We start from the raw sequence: 24,094 nt of genomic DNA on the forward strand, positions 1-24,094 counted from the left end.
AAAAACCTTTTACCAGTGCCCTTTCAGTTATTAAGATTTATCATTGTTAAATATTTTCAAAGGTTTGCTCTAAAAAGGCTTCACAACTTGTTATGGTCACTGCTCATTTTGCCTGATAAGATGTCTTTTCGAGTTAACATCAAATTACACGTCTTTAATTCAATTCAGCCAAAGTCATAAAACAGCCAACTTTGTGCTTGCATTTTGGCGTAGAAGACATTCGATGCACTTGCTAGACCCATCTGCATGCATTTGGCACTGCACTCTGTTGCTCAGTTGGCACAGAAACACTCAGACATTATGTCTTGGGGAATTTAGTATTGCAGCATCACCCTGTTGTGTACACTAGCTCTAAAAAGTATGCAAGAGAAGCTGCAGTTTGTAAACTGAAGTCTCTGTGTACATTGTTTTTTTGATGCATATCATAAGTATAATTTTATATCCCTATGCAGAATCAAGTGCAATAGGCAGTGTTGTAGAACACAAGAATGTGGCTTCAGTCACACAGGCCCAGAGACCTCTCAACGACCCTCTGCTTTTACTTTGAAGGCGAATGGTCTCAGTTTCTGGTTTTTGTGTCACGCTCTTCACAGTTTCGCTACCACTTAGTGAGTAGTTGGTGAGTGTTTGCAGATAAGCTGGCATCTTCCGTGCAAACTACTGCTGGCAATCTGTTAGCAACTAAAGTAATCACAAGGACCTTTTTGGTGCAACACCACTATCCCTCTTTGTGACCAAGTTCACCCAGCAACAGCCAGCAATCGCTCACCAACCAGCTGGGCTTTAGCAATTTTACAGCAACTGCCAGCAACCTCGGGCAACCGCTTGCAAACCAGTTGGAGAATGCTAATTTTTTTTTCCTAGCAACTGGTGATTGCTAGGCAGTCGCCAACCGGTGTCTGGGTCTGTGTGACTGGGGCCTAATATGCACCGTTTTACCAAAGAGTAGTCTCCGCTGAGTCTTTCAAAGTTAAATATTTAATTTTGAACAGATATCTAATAATAAAATCTTATTATATTAATTATTTATATTAATGTAATTTGAAAACTGCAGAAAGATTTATGATCCAATTAAAGATTTATGATTTAATTCATGCTGAATACAAGTACCTCTCAACTTTAATGACAAGCTTAGCACTCCCTCACACTGACCATCATGAGGCTTGAACTCCTGCTCTTAGTTTCAGTGATGCCAATGGCAATAAAACCTGGAGAACTGCAGCCATCTTGGCATTTCACGTTGTTGCCTTTCAGACCTGGATGAAGCATAAGCATTTTTCAGTTTTTTGTTTGTTTGTTTTTTTGAGAGATTTGTTGCCCTCCTCTAAATCTAGCATGGTTCTGCACCATTTGAGTCTAGAGCCACAGTATTTGAACACTGAAAACACAGTTGGCATTTATACTTTAAAAGTCACTCTAGATTTATGTATAATGTCACATTTTAAAGTAATTTAGCATTTTACATCATATGTCCCTCTGACTTTAAATCATTCTTGATCCAAATTTACCTCCTCATTCACTGCAGGTGATTGTAGCTCTTACTTTATTTCTTTATCCAACATCTAAATATTGTGTCATGTACTTAAATTGAATGAAAACAATAGTTGACAGTGTAATGTTGTTTCTGGCAAAGATTTTAGCAGGGTCGGGGTATTGCTTCCACCTTAGGAGCAAAGTGTTTTTCATGGACAAATGTTTTTAATGGGCTCTTCTTTTAAAACTGGAGTTCCTATGACAATATAATCCCACTGTGGCCCAGCAATATTATGCAAATGCACCAATTACTCTTTGGAATAAAAGCAGATTCATTTTTCTGCATAAATACACAATGCAAAAATATCCCATTTAACCTTGTTACCACCTGCTCCTCTCATCTCAGTAAACAACTGCACAAAAGCCGCATGACCCTGACATCTTGTTGAATATTTTATTCTGCCCTCCTTTGCAGAAAAAAAAGACTTTTACTCGTGTCTGATGGTTGAGTGTAGTGCCATTTGCCTTTACAACATGTGTGTGTTTAGGTTCATATGTAGTACAGAGAAGGATGAAGTGTTCACAAGTGAGTGACAGAAACCTGCAGGGATAAAGCACTTGGATTCTGCCTGGCGTTTGAGTCTCAGCCCTCTGAATGCTTTGATCATCTTAATGCTGCGGGTTTGACTCCGCGGCTACGCCTCGATCCTACACCGCATCTGCCATTTGCTTTGGTGGAGATGTGACCAGCTGGGAGATGAGCCGTGGCTTGTAAGTGTGTAGAAGGCAAGACTTGATGAAAAACAAAACAGCTCCTTTTGGTTTTTTTTACTTAATTATTTTTCCTATAGAAAATCAGCAGTGTTGCTGCGCTCCATTTCACCACCTGTGAAGCCTATACATCAGATGCTGTTTCTAGTCCTGCTGGTTTTAGATAAGTGTTGGGATGGGAACTGGTCTGTGTGGGCAGAACACAGCAGGGCTACCACAGACTTCCCTGCCCTTCTGATAGAAGTCTTGCAGCTCTGTAAGCTCAGTAACTGTGATGTATATACAGGCCATGGAACATCTCAGACCCTGTATCTTTTGAAAATGTTAAATATGAAGACTACATATACATTTTAAAAGGTTGAAAGGAACAGTAGCTCTTATCAGAAAAGCTCAGATACAGATCTCTGACCACACCGTCAGACATGAACCTTGAATATTGCACTTGAGGTCCTTAAACTTAAGGTCACGCCGCTCATCGGCTGTCATAACGACCAAACATTGATTTAATCTTACTTTCACAAACTCCCCCAACGCGATGAGGAGCACATCAACCAAACTTCGCACACAGCTACATGCAACCACCTATCAAGAGGCTTAAATTACAAATTTTTAGCATTTATTCACCTATAAGAGCATCGTATCATTTTAATTTTGTGATAACATTTATCTTCACAAAACATCAATATCATGATATTCATGCTGCCTGACAACTACCTAACAACAGACTAAAATCATAGGCATACACATCCACGTACACATCATTGATTTCATTGGCTACTTTCCTTAAATCACTTTCTTTAATTGCTCGTTCTTTTTAGATCAACAGTCTCCCCTTTAGACTCCAAAATACTGCAGTTCCTTTTAAAAAGAAAGTATAGTTATTCTAAGAAAACATGCATTTCAGCATACTTTTCAAGAGGTATTGAAATGACTATGACTACAACCTCCATTCAGTCGTATTTGGATATTTGTACACAGACTATCAAGGAAGCATTAAGTTTACATAAACTCAGATATCACCAAATAATTTCACATTATCAGCTTCAATCCCAAAATGCGGCTGCACACCGAGGGGAGAATCCAATCCTTCTGGAAATGATCTTCTGTAACAAATAAAATCTTGGTGGCTGATACACATTCTTATCTGCGCAGATAAAGTTTCAAACTTTAAAAAGGATTTCAAGCAGCAACAGCAGGGAGTCGCCACTCGATCCAGAAGGAACCTGATGCACCAGTGATCTCTTTGAATCAATATAAAGGTTCATAGTCAGTTTTGTGAACATGACTATGCAGTTAGCTGATGTCACCTTACAGGATTTTATTGATCAGTGATTCTCATGCTTGAAGTTTTCAGTTACTGTAGTGTCTAATTCACAGCCGCTGTGAGCGCCTGTAAAGATGGAGACTCATAAGGACTCGGTAACAGAGGCAAACCGGGCAAGTGAAACCTACTTGGCACAATTTGACACCCCTCCGTTTGCACTCACACTCAGCTACACAGCCCCATACATGCATAGGCACAGACACACAGCAGGCCAGGAGGGATTAAAGCACGGGGAGGTGGGAGTGCTGCAGCAGTGATTCCAATAAGACAAGGTCACCTTAAGTGGATTGGGATGACAGGGGTGGGGGGGGCGGGGGTAGGCCGGGTGGGGTTGGGGAAGTGGGAAGACAATTCCCCCTGGAATGAAAACAGGGAGCAACTCATGAAAAAGTAATTAAGCAGGATGCACATCAGTGGATGCCACAGGCGGGGAAAGCAAGGAGAGAGATGAAAAAGCCCCGAGGACGAAGGAAATGTTTGTTCACAAGATGTCTGGGAGATGTTCACTAAATGCACACATTGGGATTGTTTAACCTCAGACTTTTTCAGAGATGTTCCACATTAGCCTTACAGTTACAGTGAATCAACAGCTAGTCTGCTTCTAGTTCTTATTTCTCAAACATGGCTCTGCTGTATTACTGTGTTGATTTCGTGGCTGATTTTCTTCACTGAAAGTATTTTACATTAGTAGAAAAATATTCCTTATTTTACTGAGGCATTCCCAAGCCAGCTGAAAGAGGTGATCTCTCCATTGTGGCCTGGGTCTGCCCTGGGGTGTCCACTCTCCCTTCACTCGTTAACAAGAACGGGCAAGAGTGGACAAGAACAAGAGTGGACACTCCACCGTCTTCCAGCTGAGAATTATGGTGTCTCAGACTTGGAGATGCTAATTTTCATTTCTCCCACTTCACACTTCCCCAGTGCGAGCTGGAGGCCGATGGCTGATGAAGCCAAAAGAACCACATTATCTGCAGAAATCAGAGAGGTGATCCAGAGGCCACCAAAGAGGAGGCCCTCTAAAGCTATGGACAGAATCAGTGATTTCAAAAGGTCTGAAATTTAAAAAAGTGAATAAAACTTCCATCCAAACAGACACAGACTGAAAAGTATGTGACAGACTAACCAGTTGGAAAGATTTGTGTCACATCAGTGAGAAACTGAAGTTTAGATGTAGATCTAAGAACTCTGAGAACAAAGCTGAGACTTTAATTTCATTACTGAGGCAAATTCCTGATACTGATACAGAAGACAGTCGAGCTTTCTTTGTATCTTACTGTCATCTAAAGCACTGCTGATTAATTATTTCAGACAATAAAAGCTAAGCGTTTGAGTTAAACGGTCTAAATCTCATTTTGATGTCAAACTGAACTCAGTTTTGAGCTCAGAGAAACAGGCTGACCAAAGAGGAGGTCTTATTTTAAATGTTCGGTTCCTTTGGGAACACGTTCTTAGACGAACCTTTTAAAATTTGTGCTACTTTAATTAAATTGACTTTCCTTGACTTGAAGAAGACAGCCCGAGTGTTTTTACTAAAGGAAGCTCCTCCAAATAAAGCATTTAATAGCAGACCCTTTTGTAATTATGATGTAGCTGAATAAGAAAAATCAATAGAAAGATGTTACCTCTGGCCTTAAAACCACCTCACCTCATCTCACTTTCCTTTCCCTTCCCTTTTTTTTTTAATATCCAGTCCTTACAGTGAAACAAAGCCTCTGCACAAAGCTGGTAACTTATTGACTGCAACTGCTTGACTTCAGTAAAAACTGGTATCCATATAATCCATCACACAGTAGATGCACCAACTGGCCCCACTTAGTCACTGTACCACCTGAACCAAGCACTCCTGCAGGCAAACCAGAGATGTTCCTGTGTCTCTGTGGATGCACTCGATGCTCCGAGTGTCACGTTATGTCACAGGTGCATGAATATTAATGGCATTATTTGGATCTTTGTTTAACAGCTTGGTAGGACTGACGTACAAATCTGTACTGTTTGTACTGTTCCTGTCACTATGGCACCCCCACACTAACAAAAAGTGGTTGGTCATGCACATGCACATGCACACACACACACAGACACACACACACACATATACACAATTGAGCGTAAGGTCAAAGTCATTCATGCTCAGATATGGCTTTAAAAGAGTGATTATGACCAATAAATGCAGTCAGAATGTCCCTGAATAGAAAATAACCTTTAATGAAATAGTTTCTTATTTCATTAATATGATGTGTTGAACACCACTGTTCAATGTTAACTGATCAACTGAAAGGTAAGCAGGAAGAACAGAAGCAATGACAAATGGAGTAAGGGACAAAGGAAGGAAAAATCCATTGGCAAATGTATGGAAAAAATCGGGTCAGGCAAAGGAAGGAAGTAAGAACAGGAAGAAATTAAAGACTTAAGGGTAGTCAGCATCAGATAAATGTAGTGAGAGTTAGAAGAATGGAACTATATAAGAAATATGTAATGAAAATGAAAGAAAAGAATAAAATATGCAAGTTAAAGATGAAAACACTGAAGCAAAATGCCTCCAAATGGTCTTTAACTACAACAGTAACTTGAGTAAATGAACTTTCCACCTCTTCACATGAACCAGAATTAAGGACTTGATGTCTGGCTGGAACAGATGACCTGTGCAGATGTTCACTGTGGATGATAGTTACTAAAAAAAAAAAAAAATTAAATATTTGTTGAGCAGATTTGGAGTCAGGGCAGGATGCAGTCAGCTGTGACACGTGCACATCTGTCAGTCTGCTTCCTCCTGACAGTAGCTGTATGTTGGGGGAGTGTGGGGGGGAGAAAGCCTGCCGACAGCCAGCTGTTAAACGAAGACATGTACGATGGAAGCTGACAGGACCTCCGCTTTGAAGTGACAGCTACCGCCATCAGGCTGCTAAAGCGTGTCAGCTAATAGGTGCAGGGAGAGGGTGACAGGTACAGTCAGGAGAGGGTTGCTGCCTCAGACAGCATCTGAAGTGTTAGACTTTAGTTAGAGGGACTCATCCAGTTCATGAAAGTTGACATTTACTGCTTTCAAACCTGCTGTATTTGCTTACATGAAATGAAGCATGTTAGCTTAGCTTTCACCTTTTCTGTAGACTGGTTTGGGATCTTTTCTTCAGTGCATTACCCTAAAGGAGCTTCAAGGTGGAGCTTTTTACCTGTTCCCAACAGCAAATGTCAGCAAATCCATTATCAGTGGTTCTTGTAGCTTTTAAGGGGGTTTTGTGTCTGTTAAAAGAGTTGAATGAAAAGCATGTAAGCACTCTGTGGCATTTCATCCTCTGTCTGTTTTGTATATGGGCAGTGCAGCAGTGCAGCCATTAGTTTTGTTGCCTCAGGGAAAGTCTTTGTTATTTTAACTTAGCTGCAGGTGAAAATGTGAGATATGGAACTGTGCAAAAGTCTTGAGTCACCCCTCAATTCTTTATATTTTGCTTCCAATGAGCCAGACTTTATTGTATTTTTTTTTAAGCGGTCTTTAGCAGTGGTTCCCCAGGCTTTCTGAAGGTGTTTCAAAGTCTTTCTTTGAACACTGGTTCATTTTGTGACCTGTGAATCATTCAAGCATTAAAAACACGCCTAAATCAAGGGACTCACCACTTATTAAACTACATCAGTGTTACAGTATGTGCAGACACAGCCAGTAGCAAAGAATCAATTTTAAACTGTATCTTTAGGCACTTTCTTACTAGCAACCTGTTGCATAAACACAGGATTTGTTCCCATTTCTTTAACTGAATCTACAAAAAAATGCCAAAGATATCACAGTTTGACAAACATAAATAGTATTTTTGCACCAACAAAGTGATTCTGCAGTAGCTGTGAGCTGAACACTTGCCATATATCAACACAGTGTGCAGTGGGTCCCAAAAAAATTGAGCAATCTGAACAAATGGATGACAAAAGAAAAAGTGGCTGACTTAAAAATTATCTACAGCCCATGAACAGTGTCTGAAGGTCATGCCCTTAACAAATCTGGGAAAAAATCTGAGAGATGCAGCAGGCCCTTCAATTGATCCGTCTACTGTTCACTGAAGCCTCATCAGGAATGGTCTCAGTGGAAGGGTGGGTGTCAAGGAGCCATTCTTAATGAAGGGAAACTGGGAGAAAAGCCTGAGGTATGCCACATTACACAAGAACTGGACTGAAAATCAGTGGCAACAGGTCTGAAGGAGTGATGAATCCAAATGTGAGATTTCTGGTTTAAATCATCAACAGTATGCATGGAGGAGGTCAGGAGAGAGCGACCACAGTGAGAGCGTACAGCCATCAGTAAAACACGGTGGGGGCTCTGTTGTGGTCTGGGGCTGCATTTCAGCCAGTGATGTTGGAGATCTTATTGAAATCGATGGAATAATGAATGCAGAAAATGACCTTAATATTTTGATACGCCATGCAATACCATCTGGAAAGCATCTGATTGGCAACTTCTTCATTTTTCAGTATGACAATGTTCCCGAACACAATGCCAATGCAGTAAAAGCATGTCTGGCTAAAAAACACGCAATGAACACTATCAGTTATGAACTGGCCTCCCCAGAGCCCAGACCTCAACATTACTGAAGCAGAACTGTTCCTGAAGACTGCTTACAGAAATTACAGGAAAGCTGCCTCAGAGTTCAGGCTGTGTATGAATAAACATGCTCATACCAAATATTCACTTTCAAGCTTGTTCAACTGATTTCGTGTTGCACCTATTTCCCATTTTCCCAGCAAAATATAAAGAAATGAGGGGTGGCTCGAGACTTTTGCACAGTAATGTACAAACCTTTCAGTGGCTAGTAAGACTAGAAAAGATCCTTTTTAGAAATGTATGAATTAACGTCCCTGCACTCATTTTGGCTTTTATTTAAAAAAGTCTACGTTAAGGTTCAAAGATAATTGTTCACATAGATCAGAAGTTACATAAATCCTGCAATTTGAAGCAGGTCCTTGATAGGTTCAGATCATTTTATAAAACATGGAACAAAGCACGCAACTCTTAACTTTACTTGCGCAGGGGGACCATCTTCTAAGCTCTCTCGGAACGAAGAGGAAAAGACCTCCGAAGGACGACCTCCTTCGCAGCTGTTTTATTTCACTCGCTCACATGATTAAATCACGTATGTTTACACAAAGCTCAGGTAACAACATCACTCACTTCACATGATGTAATCATGTATGTGTGTGTGTGTGTGTGTGTGTGTGTGTGTGTGTGTGTGTGTGTGTGTCCTCATCAAGATAAAAAGGACAACAATATAACATAGAAAACAAATGATAATTCATAAAAACCAGAATAAAGTTACATACAACAATTCCAACAGTCCTTTCTTGAGCTTTTGCTCATTTTACAGTGAATGTTCATCCAAATCTAACCGAAGTGAATGGTTCTCAGACAGAGAACACACTCATTCACTGAGTTTTAGCTCGGTGAGAAAGCCCAAGCAGCGATAACTGAGAGGAGCTGCAGAGGTTTCAGAGAGGACATGTTAGGACTGCAAGCTGCTGAACTCAAGTTTAACTCCTTCAGGTTGTGTGAAGCTGAACGGTTCAGAACTGTTCTCCTCTTTTCATTGACACCAGACATATTTTTTAATCTCACAAAGCCATTTTCCCACTGGAGCCACTGGGACTCTAAAATAAAACTGTCAGGTTACAATCATGAGTTCAACAAAATATGCCTCCTGCCACCACACGTTCCACAGGGGAGACAGCTCTTAGTGTCTCTGTGGTGACAGTTGTCTTTAAGACAAGCTTGTAACAAACTGCCCTTCGTGGGTCTGAACTGCAGTCTCCTGAGATTTTCGATCAGTTACATTGTTAAAAGTGAGCTTTTCAGAGCCAACCACACATTTTAGATTAAGGAATTTGAAAGGATTCAATAACAGATTCAAGATCCAGTAATAAAACAGAAAACTAAAGACATTTACAATAAACAAACAAATACAGTAACTCTTCAAGGAATAAGATGTCACCATTAAAAGCTTTTTTCATGTCCCACAGCCCTGATCTTCTGCAAACATTACCCAGCAGAGCTGTGTGCAAGAAACCAAATGTCCGAATGAGTCACGCTGGACATTAAGCAGACTTTACCCTGCCAGCTCCCTGGTGCAAATAGAGCAGGTAATTATCTGGACAGTTTACAGTCAGCAAGTGGGTGTCATGCCTCCTTTGTTCTGGGCCCAGGCGCCACCTTTTGCCATCAGCAAACTAAGTTTTTCCCAGTGGTAACAACACGTTTGATACAGAGAATCTTCTTCATATGATTCATTTGTGATACAATGTTTCAGCCTGATTCTCCTCACAATGTCAAACCACAAAATTTACCTTTTTAATCAATCAGATCTGCAAGCTTCACAGCATAACCTCCATGCATTAATAAGTAAGATTCTTTCACACGGTCACTCACACACCGAGAACCTTTCACTTACCTTCCACACTGCTGAAAAGTGTTTATCCGCTGGCTAGACGCTCACTTTTAAGCATTAGAGCAGCCCTATTAATGTCTGACATCCTCACCTGTGCATAGAGGTCATACAAATAAAGCCGACCAACGTATTCATTCAGAGCTGCTGTCAAACAGCCACCAGCAGAAATATGTTGGCTCTGAGAACCACCTACTAAAGAATAAATAAAATATTACAACTCTGGCACTCTACACCCGGCCACCGAGCTGTGATTATCAGCCAAGGGCACTCTACTGATCCGTGTGTGCGTGAAGTGTGAGCAACTCCTCTTATCAGGTGTGAGCAGAAAACAGGTTGTGTAGCTGGAAAATGGAACATTTAGGGAACATACCGTAGGACATGGGGATGTCCAGATCACCCTGCCAGGACATCTGCCCCGATTCGTCTATGGAGTGCTGCGCTGTAGAAACACAAAAGGCCTCTCGTTTATGGCGCCTCTCGTTTAATATGATGCTGCTTTTGATTTATTAGAATTTCAGAGGACAATAGGAGGGAAATCTACAACTGTGCCATGCGACATTCACACGGGCTGCCTACAGAGTTTACAAGTGTTACTTTGTCATTGGAAGTGTGGATTTAATCATAGATAAGAAATGTGTGTCTGTGTGTGTGTGGGGGGGAACTTTGCAAGATGTCACTTCAAGCCATTATGAATTGTACCGTCCAGCTTCCACCGAGCTGAAACAAAAGTCACATTCTTGGACTTTTTTTTTTTCCTGCACAGTCCTGCACACAGTCATTTGGCAGAGAGAGCTTGACAGCACGGCACAGTGAGTGAAATGATTGTTATTCTGCACTTCACTGTACTGTGAAGTGAAAAACAGTTAATGAGGATGGACTACCTTTCAAGTGGCCACGTCCAAGTGTGACAAACCCAGAGGAGATGAAGTTATGCATGTCTTGGCCTCCACTGCGCAGGTTTTCTTTCCCATAATGTCCTGGTGAGACAAAGATTGTGGAAAATTAATATTTCAGGAGAACATTTGAGAGTTTCAATGACATTCTGTTTATGTTGCCTCAAGTTGAGATACACACTTGGTAATATGGACTTAACTAAACTGACATTATCTACTTCACAACTTTAAACAAGGCAGTAGCCTAAACATTGTAAGACTGACTTCTGTTAAGCAAATCCTTCCCTGCTGTTACTGATCTCTTAATACACTATGCTGCCAGAAATATTCACTCATCTGCCTTCACACACGTATGAAGTTGAGTGACATCCCATTCTTAATCAATAGGGTTTAATATGATGTGGGCCCACCCTTTGCAGCTATAACAGCTTCAGCTCTTCTGGGAATTTTTAGGAGTGTTTATGGGAATTTCTGACCATTCTTCCAGAAGCACATCTGTGAGGTCAGACACTGATGTTGGAGAGAAGACCTGGCTCACAGTTTCCACGCCAATTCATTTAAGGTGTTCTATCAGGTGGAGGTCAGGACTCTGTGCAGGTCAGTCAAGTTCTTCCACACCAAACTCACTCATCCGGGTTTTTAGGGACCTGCTTTGTGTGCTGGTGTGCAGTCATGTTGGGACAGGAATAGAGAGTGACCCATTCTTTCACTGATGTTTGTAGAAGCAGTCTGCATGCCTGGGTGCTTGGTTTATACACCTGTGGCCATGGAAGTGACCGGAACACCTGCATTTGATGATCTGGATGGGTGAGTGCATACTTTTAGCAATATAGTGTACATTTGATCCACTTCTAGCAAGTATCTTTGTGCTCGGCACACCCAGGAAGCATACACAAAGCCTACGGTCTCTGACACTCTGTGGGACGCACCTAATGACAAAAAAAGCTTGTGCATTTCACATTTTATTTTCCAATTTTTACTGAGATGAAGTTTTCACATTATGAGATTGTCATATATTATGTGAAAAGTAAAAACAATTTGGATTATTGTGCACTTTTTTAGGACAGCTGGCATTTAAAAACATGCATCTTATGGGGAGACCCAACCACAGCAGTGGTGACATCTAAGCATTCATGCATGAAGCTGTGCTCTGAAGTCCCATTCATTTCCCTGTAGATAACATTATGAGACTCACAAGTGGAAAACCTGCCACACTGATTACATCATCAGTTCAAAATATGAACAAAAGAATTACAAAATATGTTTAATGTTTGTAATAATTCTGCAAAGAAAACCATACTTAAGTTTAAAATTCAATTTAATTTTGAGGAAAATCTGCAACTCTTAAAAACATTTACCTTTGGAGACCTGTTTCAGTTTAGTGAGTCTCACTGAAATGGTGTTTAAATGACCTATTTTGGACCAAACGTTTGGACAAAATGGGAGCATTACTTGAGATAATTAAAATGAAACTAGATCAATTGGATTGGTAAATGCTCAAACATAGTCTCACTCTTGTGAGTTTGTTTCCAGCTACCAGTGCAACATTCACCAAAGTTTAACCCACCTGGATTTCTTTGACCCCCTCCTGACCTTAAATTCACTGATTGAAACCACTCTGCTGGAAAGAACTGAACTGCACTTTTGAACTAAGCAGTGTCTGCAGTGAATTCCTGGTCCTTTCTGCCATTTTGTAAAAGAGTAGCTGCAGATGACAAGAATACTAAACGAGGTGAAAAAAGTGACTTTCAGGTGGGTTGACTGGCTTGTCAACATGTGGTAAATAGAATCAGCAGATTTTAGGGGTTTGTTTTTCACCCATGTCTCTTTCTCTGAGGTAACTAAAGAAGTGGAAGAAGAACTGGTGGTTTTGGCTCCAGAGGGGAAATGGTTAAGATATTATATCATTCAGAATAAACTGAACTCTTTTAAGGCTGCTGGAGACATATGTGTAACAACGAAATTTGTTAAACCTTAGTTGTACACCCCATTGGACTCCGTCTGTGTTAAAAGATTTGTAATCAGTCATTTGCACCTCTTCAGGCTGAGAGCACAGTGTGAACACAAAGGAGGAACACAAGGTGTCTGCTAGCAGTGTGGCCATGTTCAGTGGTCCTGTCTGTCACAAGCGAGCCTTAAAAGAAAATGTAAAAATGCAGCATTATTTAACAGAATTTTTTCTTTAATTCCAAATTTGTAGAGTTGATTCAAACAGCCTGTCCTCCTTCCTTTCTCTGCTCTCTCTCTCTGTATTAACTAGCAAACAGTTAAACGTCTATTTCTCCAAAGAGCCACTTCAAAGTCAATAACATCACTCAGGCCTTTGGGCCAGGGGAAGCCAAGATCGAACAGCATTTCAAATTATCATAATGAGAAGAAACACCTGGGACCATTAGGCCTGGTCTTCATCACGCTGAAGTTTGGCACCGACGCCTCAGCAACACAGCTCGTTTGTTTCTTTTTATCAAACCCAGAGGACGACTAAAACCTGATTACTGTCGCACTTTGACCACCACTGTTAGTTTGAGACCTTCGAAGAAATCAGTAACCATCCAAGGATGGCAGTTAACATATTTCACTGCATTTAGTGACTGATTTTTAACAATGAGTGCTCTGTCTGTGCAGGTATGGATGCTGTACTATATCTATGTTTTGCCTCTCACCGAGTGAAACACAGATGATTCATAAATTCTGTACACTCCAAGGACAACGCCATTTGGCTAAAAGTATGTCGCTGGAAACAGTGACCATGATATAAATTGCTCCCATGAAGCAGCCTGAGCCTATAGAGCCTTATTTTTATTTTTCTGGAACTGTTCCCAAACACTGCCTTATCCACTCTGCGTAGCAGAAAAAACTCTAACATTTCTGTTCAGTTTGTTGTCATCCTACAGTAAATATTGCCTACAGATTTAGAAACAGCAGTTTGACAAAACAGTCTCAGCTCAGGTTCTTTCAATTATACTGTTTCCCTTCTCATTAAAGTTTTCATTGGCATGTGTAATGGTTTTATAAAAATATATCTTTTATGTACTTTTGTTTCAGCAGAGGAAAGTACTGTACAACTACAGCCAGAAGCAGAATAACTTAGTATAGCATAGAGATGCATTTGTAGGATTCTTTCCTCTGAGTTTTTAAAGTACCTGCAGCTTTATAGGGCTGCATACAGCAGCAGGATCCATGTGAGCATCAACAAAGCAAAAAAGGTCCCACACATTTGTGCAACCGGAATAACAGCAGTATCTTACTTCTTTATAACTGTTAATCATTCCTGAACCAGACATGGACTGTGTAAGGTGTGACATTTCAACTGTAAAGTTCACCTTTAGGTCCTGTTGTGTATTGGCTGCACACAGCCAATACACAACATATACAAATGTTAGCTATAAGTTAGCAGACAAGCTTCATTTGCAGCTAAACTTCTTGCAATTTTCTCCTTCCAGTCATGCTCCAGATACACAGAGTTCTAGGACACATTCCAGATCCCCCCACACCCACCCCACCCACCCACTACACTCCACACCCACCCTGTGAATGCTGGTTGCAGAGCTGTGTTTCCTATATGCACCTGAAACTGATATGGGTCACCTGATCTAATTGGTAAGTAAACAAAAATTTAATATCCAGAAACAAACTATTCCTTTAAAAATGATATTTTAAACAATTGTGTTGTTGCAGCTTTGGAGCGGCAGTTTGCATTTTTTCTCTTTCCTCTTGAAGCATGACAAAATCCACGCATCAAACCAGCTGCACGCAGAAAATATTTTCTCTCCTCCGGGTCAAAGCCTCTGGACCTGCTCGCCAGGATGACTGATTCGTTTGGCACCTTGACATGGCACAGGGGGTTTCTAGTTCGAAAAAGTGATTGGCCTCATTAGTGCTGCAGGAGGACGAACAATTAGCCAATCAGCACCAAAAATCAAATATCCCTGACCTACAGAAATCCATTAGAGTGAAGGCAATGCCAGGCTCAGGATGGAAACCGAGTGTAAGGCGTTGACAGTTCTGTCAGGTAGCAATCCCATGCACCACCTTTGCAACGTTGACAGTGAGCCAGGCCTTATTAGCCCATATCAGTGCTGGGCCTCATTAATGCTCTTGTGGCTGAATGAGAACAAATCCCTCCAGCCAGGTTTAAAAATGTGGTGCAAAGGTTTTGTTGGGGGGGAGTGAAAGCTGTTAAAGCAGCGGATTAATGTCTTTTGTGTTCACCACAGTGTGTTCCTTCACATATATAATGATTTCTGAATGTCAAGTTAACTTGAGGAGTACAAGTTATTAAAATAGCATTTAGTCAAATAAATACAGACACAAAAAAATCTTTGCTGCTCTACAAGCATATTGACGCATCCAGCCTTATGATCATGGATGACAGTGACATCATCCTTTGAAAATTTTATCCCATAGTGTTTTTTTTTTTCCTTTTTCCATCAAAGCTAAAATGAACCCAGCTGCTGTGAGTGTCTTAAAAAGATGATTTCATTCTCTGTGTGGAAAGCGTGGAAGACATTTGTCGCCCATTTTCGCAGCAACATCGAAACTTTAGAGGACAAAATGAGAGCAGAGAACTGAACTCCAGGAAATTGAAGCGATAATGCTCGCTCTGGGACAGTTCTGGAGGTGTACTACCCTCACCAGAAGACACACTCCATCAGCATCGTATCTTCATGGGCTATAATACAGTTTCTCCTCCGGAACAGCAAGTGCGATTTGTTCATAACTTACTGCTGATATTTTGAGTTCATATCCAGAACTCAACTATTGCTACACGTCATAAACCTCTTTTAATGAGTTTTTCCCCTTTTTCTAACGCTGTCCTTTTGGGGAGATATGACTTGGCTCTTGTAGGCTTATAATTCTTTGAAGGGCTATTTTTTAATCACAGCATATAAAGACAAGTGATAAAAAAAAAAGATTGAGAAGAGAGTGAGCTTCATACACTTAGAAGCCATCCACTGAATGTGGCTTCTTCTGAGTATATTTTATTCTCTTTTATGGTTGTATATCAGTGTTTCACAGAAGTCTATTCAAATCTGTCTTCATTCTCTTTGCCCATTAACTCTGATTTGTTGCAGTGATCCAGAGGATGGTTTCAGACCGCCAAAAAAATACTGCACCTGTGGGATCGTCTACATCTTTCTTCCTTTTTCTCCTTATCCTTGGCTTAAATAGTAAACACCACGGGGTCAAAGAAGGTGTGAAACAGAAATTTAAATTCATCCACAGTTTGAAACAGATAGTGGATGAACTGAGGAGCTGCACAATTAACTGTGAATCATGTAAATGACGCTAGTAGAGTCCAAGAATAAAAATATAGAACTGAAATATAAACATAATAAGTCCTCTTTACCCAAAACCTCATTCTTTACTCTAAAATGACTGCAGTGTATTGTTGCTAACATGTGCTGCCATGCAAAAACAAAATCTACTCATTCTTTTGTAACTTATGGAATAACAATTTTACAGGAGTAGTAGGAATAATATGTTGCAGTACAATGTGTAAAAACTGGAAATGTCTGGTACTAATACTGCAACACTTAACAGAGAAAGGTTTTACTTTAAATTCCCATTACTGTACAAAATTTGTCATATGTGACTCAAGTCTTCCTTGCTGTGCATCCATCTCTGCTTAAACACCCTTCATCCTCCTCTTTAAGCTCTCCATTCAAAAGCATTTACACTTTCACTGGGAGGTCCTGCTCATGTTCATTCAGCAAGCAGTAGTCGGGTAATAAAACTGAGGTTTCATAATTTACCGACATCTTTTCTGTGGGTGTTACCATATACTGAAGAAAATTATGTGTGAGTTTGTGAATCACACGGGGGAATAGTCCTTACTCAGTGTTTGTAGTGACAAACAGAGCCACTGAAGCTTATTCTGAAAGGTGTGTCAAAGTGCTGATGTTTTATCCAGATGGATCAGCTTTAAAACTGCTTTAAAACTTTCTTTCTACTGGTTTAATTTTTGTTTGTTTGAGGGTTAAGACTTGGTTTTAGGGTTTAAGCTAGAACTACTTTACAGTTAGGTAAGGTTTGGCACTTTGTTGCACACAAACTCATGGGCCATTATGGCTTCTCCCGTCTGAACAGCTCCATTTCAGTCATATATGCCAGTAAAATAAAGCCACTCTGTTGCAGAAAAATGAGTCATGTGCTGATATCCTGCTATTTAGTGCTGTCAGTATGAGCTCTCTTCTGACACTTTGCTTCATGTTGGGTGGTGGTGCTGATGGAGAGAACGGTGAAGGCAGAGTGACACCAGAGTAAAACACTACACTGCTGAATCTGGGACACCATACTAGGCCACTTAGCAAACAAGCCCATCCCTGGAGCAGGGATCTGGAGACCAACAAGTTAAAAGTAGGAGGAACGGCTTTACACGAGAGTTCTCTCTCGACAAAAAGCTTGCGCAATCCTGCAGAAGACAATAGTTTGCATCTCAATTTTTAGCCAGTGCTGAGTAGGCTTATGGGAGCACAGCATGAGTAAGAGGAGAACTCAGACAAAGCCTTGCAATTTATTTATGCATCCCCTTATACACTGCCTCTTAAGAACAACGCAGAGCAAAGGATCTGTTTCAGTGGAAGCCAATCAAAGGATGCTGTGGCAGATTAATGACAATCTGTGTTTACGTTGCTTAATGCCTGCGCATCACATAAAGCTGGATCTGTAAATGGACACACTGTGAGAGCTACACATAAAGACAGTTTCCAGCCTTCACACACACATTGATCCCTATAAATGCAAAGCAGTGTCACCTACCGTGGTTCGCTGCCTTAGTGTGCACAGGTGTGTAATGATTCTTCGAGGTTCTGACTGGTGTCTCGTCTTTGGGGGACCCGTCAATCGCTGCAATGTTTTCATGCTCATACTGAGATATCGGAACTGGTCCTTGTTGTCTCAGAATGTCAGCCAGGGCTCTGGAAGGAAATCACACCGATGTTAAAAACAGAAACTGATGTGTTCTCTTTTCCAATTACGAATATTTTCTTTTCCTAGGTCTTCCTAATTGGTTTAGCTGCAGCTTCAATTTGAGCCACAGAGGTTTGGAGCAAGGCAAAAAGGAAATCCTAATTACATCCACAGTCACAAGGGAGTCAGATGGTCAATAAAGCAATACACAAGATACGGATTATTATTTGTGCCAGACTCAAGGCCTATTTACAAGGTGTTAAGTCAGTGTCTTTTCTTTGGATCCACCAAATAAAAGTGATATTCCACTAATATAATGATTCCAACTTTTTGGAGGCTCTGTGTCTGTCTACACCATGGGGTGCCAGCAGTGGGTTTTCTTAAAGGAAAAGGGCAATGTAACTGTGTCAATGTCAACCTAAAGGAACCACACAGTCCACTTTTCCATAACTCTGTGACTTTGGGAGATATACTGTATATTAATAGAATTTCCCTTCCAGGATGAGCACACTTTGGCTGTTTCGTTTTCACAGACAGAAGCGACCTGATTTTGCATTGTCCCAGTTGATACCTCGCTGTGTGCAGCAGGAGTACATCCTGTATAGTTTGCAAGAACGGGCCCAACTTTCATCATGTATCTTATAAGACAAAACAACAAATTGTTAAGGAAGAAAGTTTCAGCTTCTTACAAACAGCAATTGTTATAAATTCTATTACTGTTTTTATACAGAATTATAATATAATAATATGCTTAACTCTTTTGTAAATTTTATTACACATTTATTTAAGAAAAAGATTCTGTAAGTAAGAAAACACTACAAGTAAAAATAAGTAAGGTCCTAAAATTAGGTTACAAGTTCAGATGAACTATATGTCAGTGGTCCCATAAGCACGAGAGCTAGGCTTTATACAATATCTACAAAATCTTTTCTAAGTATGAATCTTTTAGGATGCAATAAGAAAAATATGGAGCCTACAAACCTTATTTGTGAAGACCTTTTTCACAGTTGCCCATTAAAAATTTTGGTTATATTTTAGAGCAAGAGTATTAGCGATTTTAAAATTAAGGCAGACTCTAGCTGACTGAGAAACATGATTACCATGGGAAGCAAAGTGGGCCAAGAATCTGTCCTTGGGGAACACCACAGTTAAACTCACTCACTGTTATTACGACTGGGATGTAATAGCAGCAGTGTATATGTAACAATTTCAGTGTAAATTTCTCAAAGGATAGGAATGGTGATATTTCATTTTTTTTTTTTCCTATTGTCACAAACGCATTTGAAAAGAATCAGAAATAAAAAGATTCTAATAATCCTCTAATGTCAGTGTTGCCCATTTATGTACACATAACTGAGTCATACTGTTGCAAGATGCCTTTCATTTGTCTCTGAGCATCCATCGGGTTCCAGGTGACCTGTCTTAGGGTTACATGTAGATAAGGTTTTGTTTTAACCGCATGCTAAACAGGTTGCCCCAAACACACACAAGCTGGCATAAAGTGTATCTCATTTTTTTTCTGTGAAAAGTGATCAATAAAACTTTAGCTCTCACTCACATTTCTTGTGTTTCGGTGAAGGTCACAGACCAAACAGAAAAGGTCTGCCAACAGCTCAATATTCTGCTCACATTCCTCCCTCAGTCACAGAGGTAGGAGCCTAAATCACTTTAGAGAAGCACCGGAAATTAAGAGAGACGCTCACACTTTTCAGGAGCAGACCCTTGCCAAATATAAAGCTAATCCCATGTTCCACTACTTCTTTGTGGTCACGGCTGTCAGCATGAATGTCTGCTGCCAGCCTCTGAGGTCTATTCCAGCAGACATCATTACAACAGCTCTATGTGCCAAATGGTTGGTGAAAATAAATAAATCATAAAAAGAAGGGAAATGCTACTGAGCACCCAGCAGGCCGTGCCTCCTCGTTTAATTGTCCTCTCTCTAAACTCTCAATGCCAGCCCTCATATTGAAGTGGTGACATTAAGCAGATCCACTTGAATGTACGCCCCATGGCTAGGATGGAAAAGCAGTATGAAGACATAAATCTAAACATTGCTTCACTTCTCAGGGTGGAGAATGAAAAAAAATTATATTTGTTGTTATTTTTGTGTCGATTTCAAGCACAATACTGTATAATAAAGTCAATATGGATATTAAAAGCTTGCTGTGCCAGCTATTGAAAGGAAAAAGCCAACACTCAAGCTTAAATTGAATCTATAATTGATTTACTGAAAGGGTTTCTTTGTGTTGTTTGTGAGAGCTTGAATTTGGACAATTTCTATCAAGAACCCTTTGCCTCGTTTCTCTGAGAAAGACAGCTGAGTAATCTCCCTCGACATTTTCAAATCAGAAGGCAACGAAGTTTCATGACCCAGGCATAACAATGCTCAATTATCATCGAGTCTTCTTCTGTGCTTTGGCAGAGAAACAAGACGTCCTCCCCTGCTCTGTCCAAAATCAACTGTGGTTAATAGGAGGTGACTCAAGAGCCTTTGAACAACAGCAGTGACTGACTGACTATAAATTTTCTTTAACTGTGGGTGGAAAATGAAATTTTAGTCAAACCGAAGCCTAATTAAATACCCATTTATTCTTTTAATACCTGCTTCAGTGATGATGAATACGCATCAGACATGGGAAAATGCCAACAGATACATTTTGAGATTGCAGCTACATGCATAATGGATAGTCTGTCAAACAGTAAAACAGATTGTGGTTTTTCCAATTCACATGTTCTGTACTCCTTGTGGAAGAACACTCATCTAATAATAACAGTAAAAAAAAATTTAAGGTGGAAGCCAAATTCAAAACAATAGAAGGTTGATGTGCTAAATAAATGCTATGAAAGTCATTCCTCTGAGAAATGCACACAGCTGAAATAAAAAAAAAAACTGTTCATATATAAAGCTATAAAAACTTCTGTAACATTATGATGTCATAGCTATACAATCACCACCCTGTACCATGACCTCAGCAAAGTCACCATGTCTGCCTAATCAGGTCTTCTTCTGCTAACTCTAAAAGGTTTCAGCTGCGAGCAGAGCAGGCCAAGTTATCTTTTGCTTGAATCTGAGGAACAGAAGAATGAGTTTATTGCTTTTATTTTTAATGCCAATGTTCCCGTGAAAGCAGGAAAATCCCTTTATGTTTAGTTTCACTACAATGCATGCCAAAGCTATAATGCTGAATTAAAATAAGAAATTGTGAAAGGTGTGAGATTGTGTGTGTGATTTACTTAAAGTAACTCAATTTCATACAAATAGTGAGCAGGGCCCTGCATGCTCTCTCACTTAAAATGCAATGCAGTGCTACCAGAATGCACTGCATAGAAAATAAATGGAAAGTGTTGAAATGACGTATCCTGCGGACATGTACTCTAATATGAATCTATCCATAGTTACGTGGCTGCTTCCAGGCTGCAGTCAATACAGCCCTGAAAAAAACAGTTATTCTTTATAATTTATTAAAGGTCTAACTGAAATAATCTAAGAAAGTTTTCTTCCATCACTTTTAAGCAGATTTTCATGAATACTTCAGGTTATCAAGAAAATTGCAAGATTTTACAAAGCTATCTAAACCACAGCACTCTTCCAAATGCTCAATTATGCCCATTATTTAGTAAGCTGAATTATTTTTAGGCAACAAAGACAACTTAGAAGTTGAAAAAACTGTCTAAGAGGTCTGATTCAGAACATAAGGGTTGGAAACAGCAGTTATTTGCATGGGAAATATCAAATAATTGGCTTTCTGATGATGATCAGGGGAAAACAAACATTGCCTTCGGCCTGTTTCTGCATCATACAGCAATTTGTTCAGCTTGTGACTGAAATGGCTACAGGATGTGTTTTTAGGTGGCTTTAAGATTCACTGAGCAATTCAGTGACAACTACTGGTGCTTTGAGTATTCAGATAAATTGTGATCGCAGAAGAGGCCACTCCCATCAGGATGAACGTGATCACTTATAATGGTTTCTGTGGCATTTGGCTTATTCCCTGGAGGTTTGATAGACATAAAATACCATCACTGCCCCTCAAGGATTGCCACAGAATGGGATGTGTGCTCTGTAAAGATAGCTATGACATTTTTTTTAAAGCAAGGCTCTGGGAAAGAGAGTAATGGCACATGTTAAAAGGTCATGGGGTAGATTGAACCCATGATATTGCAGCTGTAAGTTATGTAGGTTGCTATGGATTAATTGATTCCCCATGAGAACAGCCTTATAGATTTTCTTTTAAAGCTATTGGAGGGAATTGACAACAAAAAGTCTGAATGTGGACTGGAGTTTGTCAGTCTTTAAAATATTTGATCATAGATAACCCGTAAACTGGTTTTAAGAATTGTTCTAAAATTCTTATTCAACAAAATTCTACATGAAACACAGGTTCAGGTATATATATATATATATATATATATATATATATATATATATATATATATATATATATATATATATATATATATATATATATATATATATATATATATATATATATATACATAGTAAACGTCCTCAAACAAGTACAGAGAGGTACACAAATGTAAAACTGAAATTACATTAAGGACTTTTTTTTTTCAAACTTTCTCATTTCCCCACATTAGCGTGGGGAAACATTAAAAAAAACAAAAAGATCTCACCTGTGCACATTCATTTCCTGAGGGGGCTTCGTGGCTTTATCGTAGGCAACTTTTGCAGAAATCCCAATGGCAATGATGAGCGCAATGACCCCGCAGGTGATGTACACCGTGGTATTGGTCTGGTCCAGCTCGGGGTCGTAAGTGTCACCCGTTGGCGCGGGTGACGGCGGCTGAGTTTTGATCCAGTCCGGGGTATTGTAGTTGGTACAGCTCTTCTGCTCCAGCCGCTTCCCCCGGTCCGCGCAGCAGAAGCGCAGGAAGCAGCTGCCGCAGCAGAAGCGGTGGTCGGTATTGTTGCAGGCGAACTCTTTGTCGTACTGCCCGCTCACGTCGTAGTAGCCCATGCAGGTGTCGTGCTGGAACGCGCCTACCGAGGGAGCCTGGACCTGGGTGATCTTCCCCGGGACGGCTGCGGCCAGGGGGACCGCGGTGGTATTGTCGTTGACCTCCTTCACCTTTGAGTTCCTCTTCGGCGGATGTTTGCTCTTTTTGTTGGCGGTGGCGGTGCACAGGACATTCAGAGGGTCTAAGTAAATCAAAAGAAGCAGAAGGTGTTTTATCCCCATCATTTGATGACGCGCTGGTGTTTGTTTGCTGGCCCCCACTCTCTTCTCGTTCTTCAGTGAATAACACTCTTCCACTTCTTACCGAGTGGAGCTTCGTGCGGGTTTCTTCATCGCGGGTACTCCTGTTTGTGCCGAGCTCTTGATCACGGACTTTGACTGCCAGATTTTGAGCTCAACGGGCACACAGTGCATCTTCACACGTTGTGGTCATTCAAATAAAGAGCTTATTTTCTTATGAAAGTTCGATTTGACCAAAAGTCTCGTTTAATTTCTGGACACAGAAACACGATAAAGACACTTCAGTCCTTCAGGGGAATCTGTCTTTTCTTTGCCACGAGCTGCTGATCTCGAGCATGATCAGGGCTCTTAGTTACACTGTGGAGAAGAGAAGGATTATCCATGAGAAAGTTTGTCAATACAGATAGAGATAAGCTGCAACAACTGGATCGACTTTAAACACGCGAACACTTTCAGTACCATGGACAGCGCCCAAGTTTCCGTTTGGCTTGTTGGAGCGCCTCAGCATCGGGAAAGTACAAAATATTTCTATATTCATATAATTTAAAACACCAATTTTGGTCACTCTGGTTAAAAAAAAAAAGCTCATTCTTAATCTCGACTTCCACGGAGATCTCAAATATGCGGCTGTGGTGCCTTTTGTCGCCTCATCTGTTTCCATCTTATGCCTCAACTTTATTTCTTTCGACTCCCAGAGCTAAGAAGTAACTTCTACTAATTTCTAAAACGAGACAAAGGGTAAATGCTCAGATTTAAAGAGAGATAAGAAGAACATGAGGACTTACCCGGTTCACAGTGGCCGGTAACAGGGATGTCTCAGCCACTGCCACTGAATCAAAGAGCCTCGGCAAGACAAGAGGCAAGACCTCGCTCTCCTCTCCGGCCCGCCTCCTTTCCTCTCTCTCTCTCTCGCTCTCTCTCTCTCACTCATCCACCCACGTCACCGATACAGGTACTTCACTTAATTATCAATCATCTCTGCTCCCCGCTTCTTTGGTCATATGCCTCCAGCTGCACTCGATAAGTCTCGAGTTGGAAAAAACACCAAGATAACAGTGTATTAGAAGTTGTCTGTAGAGGCAATGC

The 24,094-nt window shown here is 40.5% G+C and overlaps 1 protein-coding gene across 1 annotated transcript; it reads right to left on the reverse strand.

Moving 5' to 3' along the window:
• Positions 1-4,429: 4,429 nt before the first annotated feature.
• Positions 4,430-23,104, reverse strand: LOC115784263 (protein shisa-6-like). Its single transcript, XM_030735424.1, has 5 exons — positions 22,425-23,104; positions 17,640-17,797; positions 10,866-10,961; positions 10,355-10,423; positions 4,430-4,590 (listed from the first exon to the last, which is right to left on the reverse strand). Exons 1-5 carry the CDS (start codon positions 22,991-22,993, stop codon positions 4,430-4,432), a joined length of 1,053 nt encoding a protein of 350 aa, XP_030591284.1. The 5' UTR covers positions 22,994-23,104.
• Between the last annotated feature and the right edge of the window lie 990 nt (positions 23,105-24,094).

The sequence above is a fragment of the Archocentrus centrarchus genome, chromosome 8 (genome assembly GCF_007364275.1).
Source record: "Archocentrus centrarchus isolate MPI-CPG fArcCen1 chromosome 8, fArcCen1, whole genome shotgun sequence".
Taxonomy (NCBI): Eukaryota; Metazoa; Chordata; class Actinopteri; order Cichliformes; family Cichlidae; genus Archocentrus; species Archocentrus centrarchus.

Bases quoted from the DNA above. Each gene is read 5' to 3' on its own strand.
- LOC115784263 (XM_030735424.1), bottom strand. From the start codon at position 22,993: ATGATGGGGATAAAACACCTTCTGCTTCTTTTGATTTACTTAGACCCT. The intron at 10,424-10,865 runs GTAGTCCATCCT...GTGTTTCTACAG, and splicing joins TGGACGTGGCCACTTGAAAG to CGCAGCACTCCATAGACGAA. The intron at 4,591-10,354 runs GTATGTTCCCTA...TTCTGTCCATAG, and splicing joins GGACATCCCCATGTCCTACG to CTTTAGAGGGCCTCCTCTTT.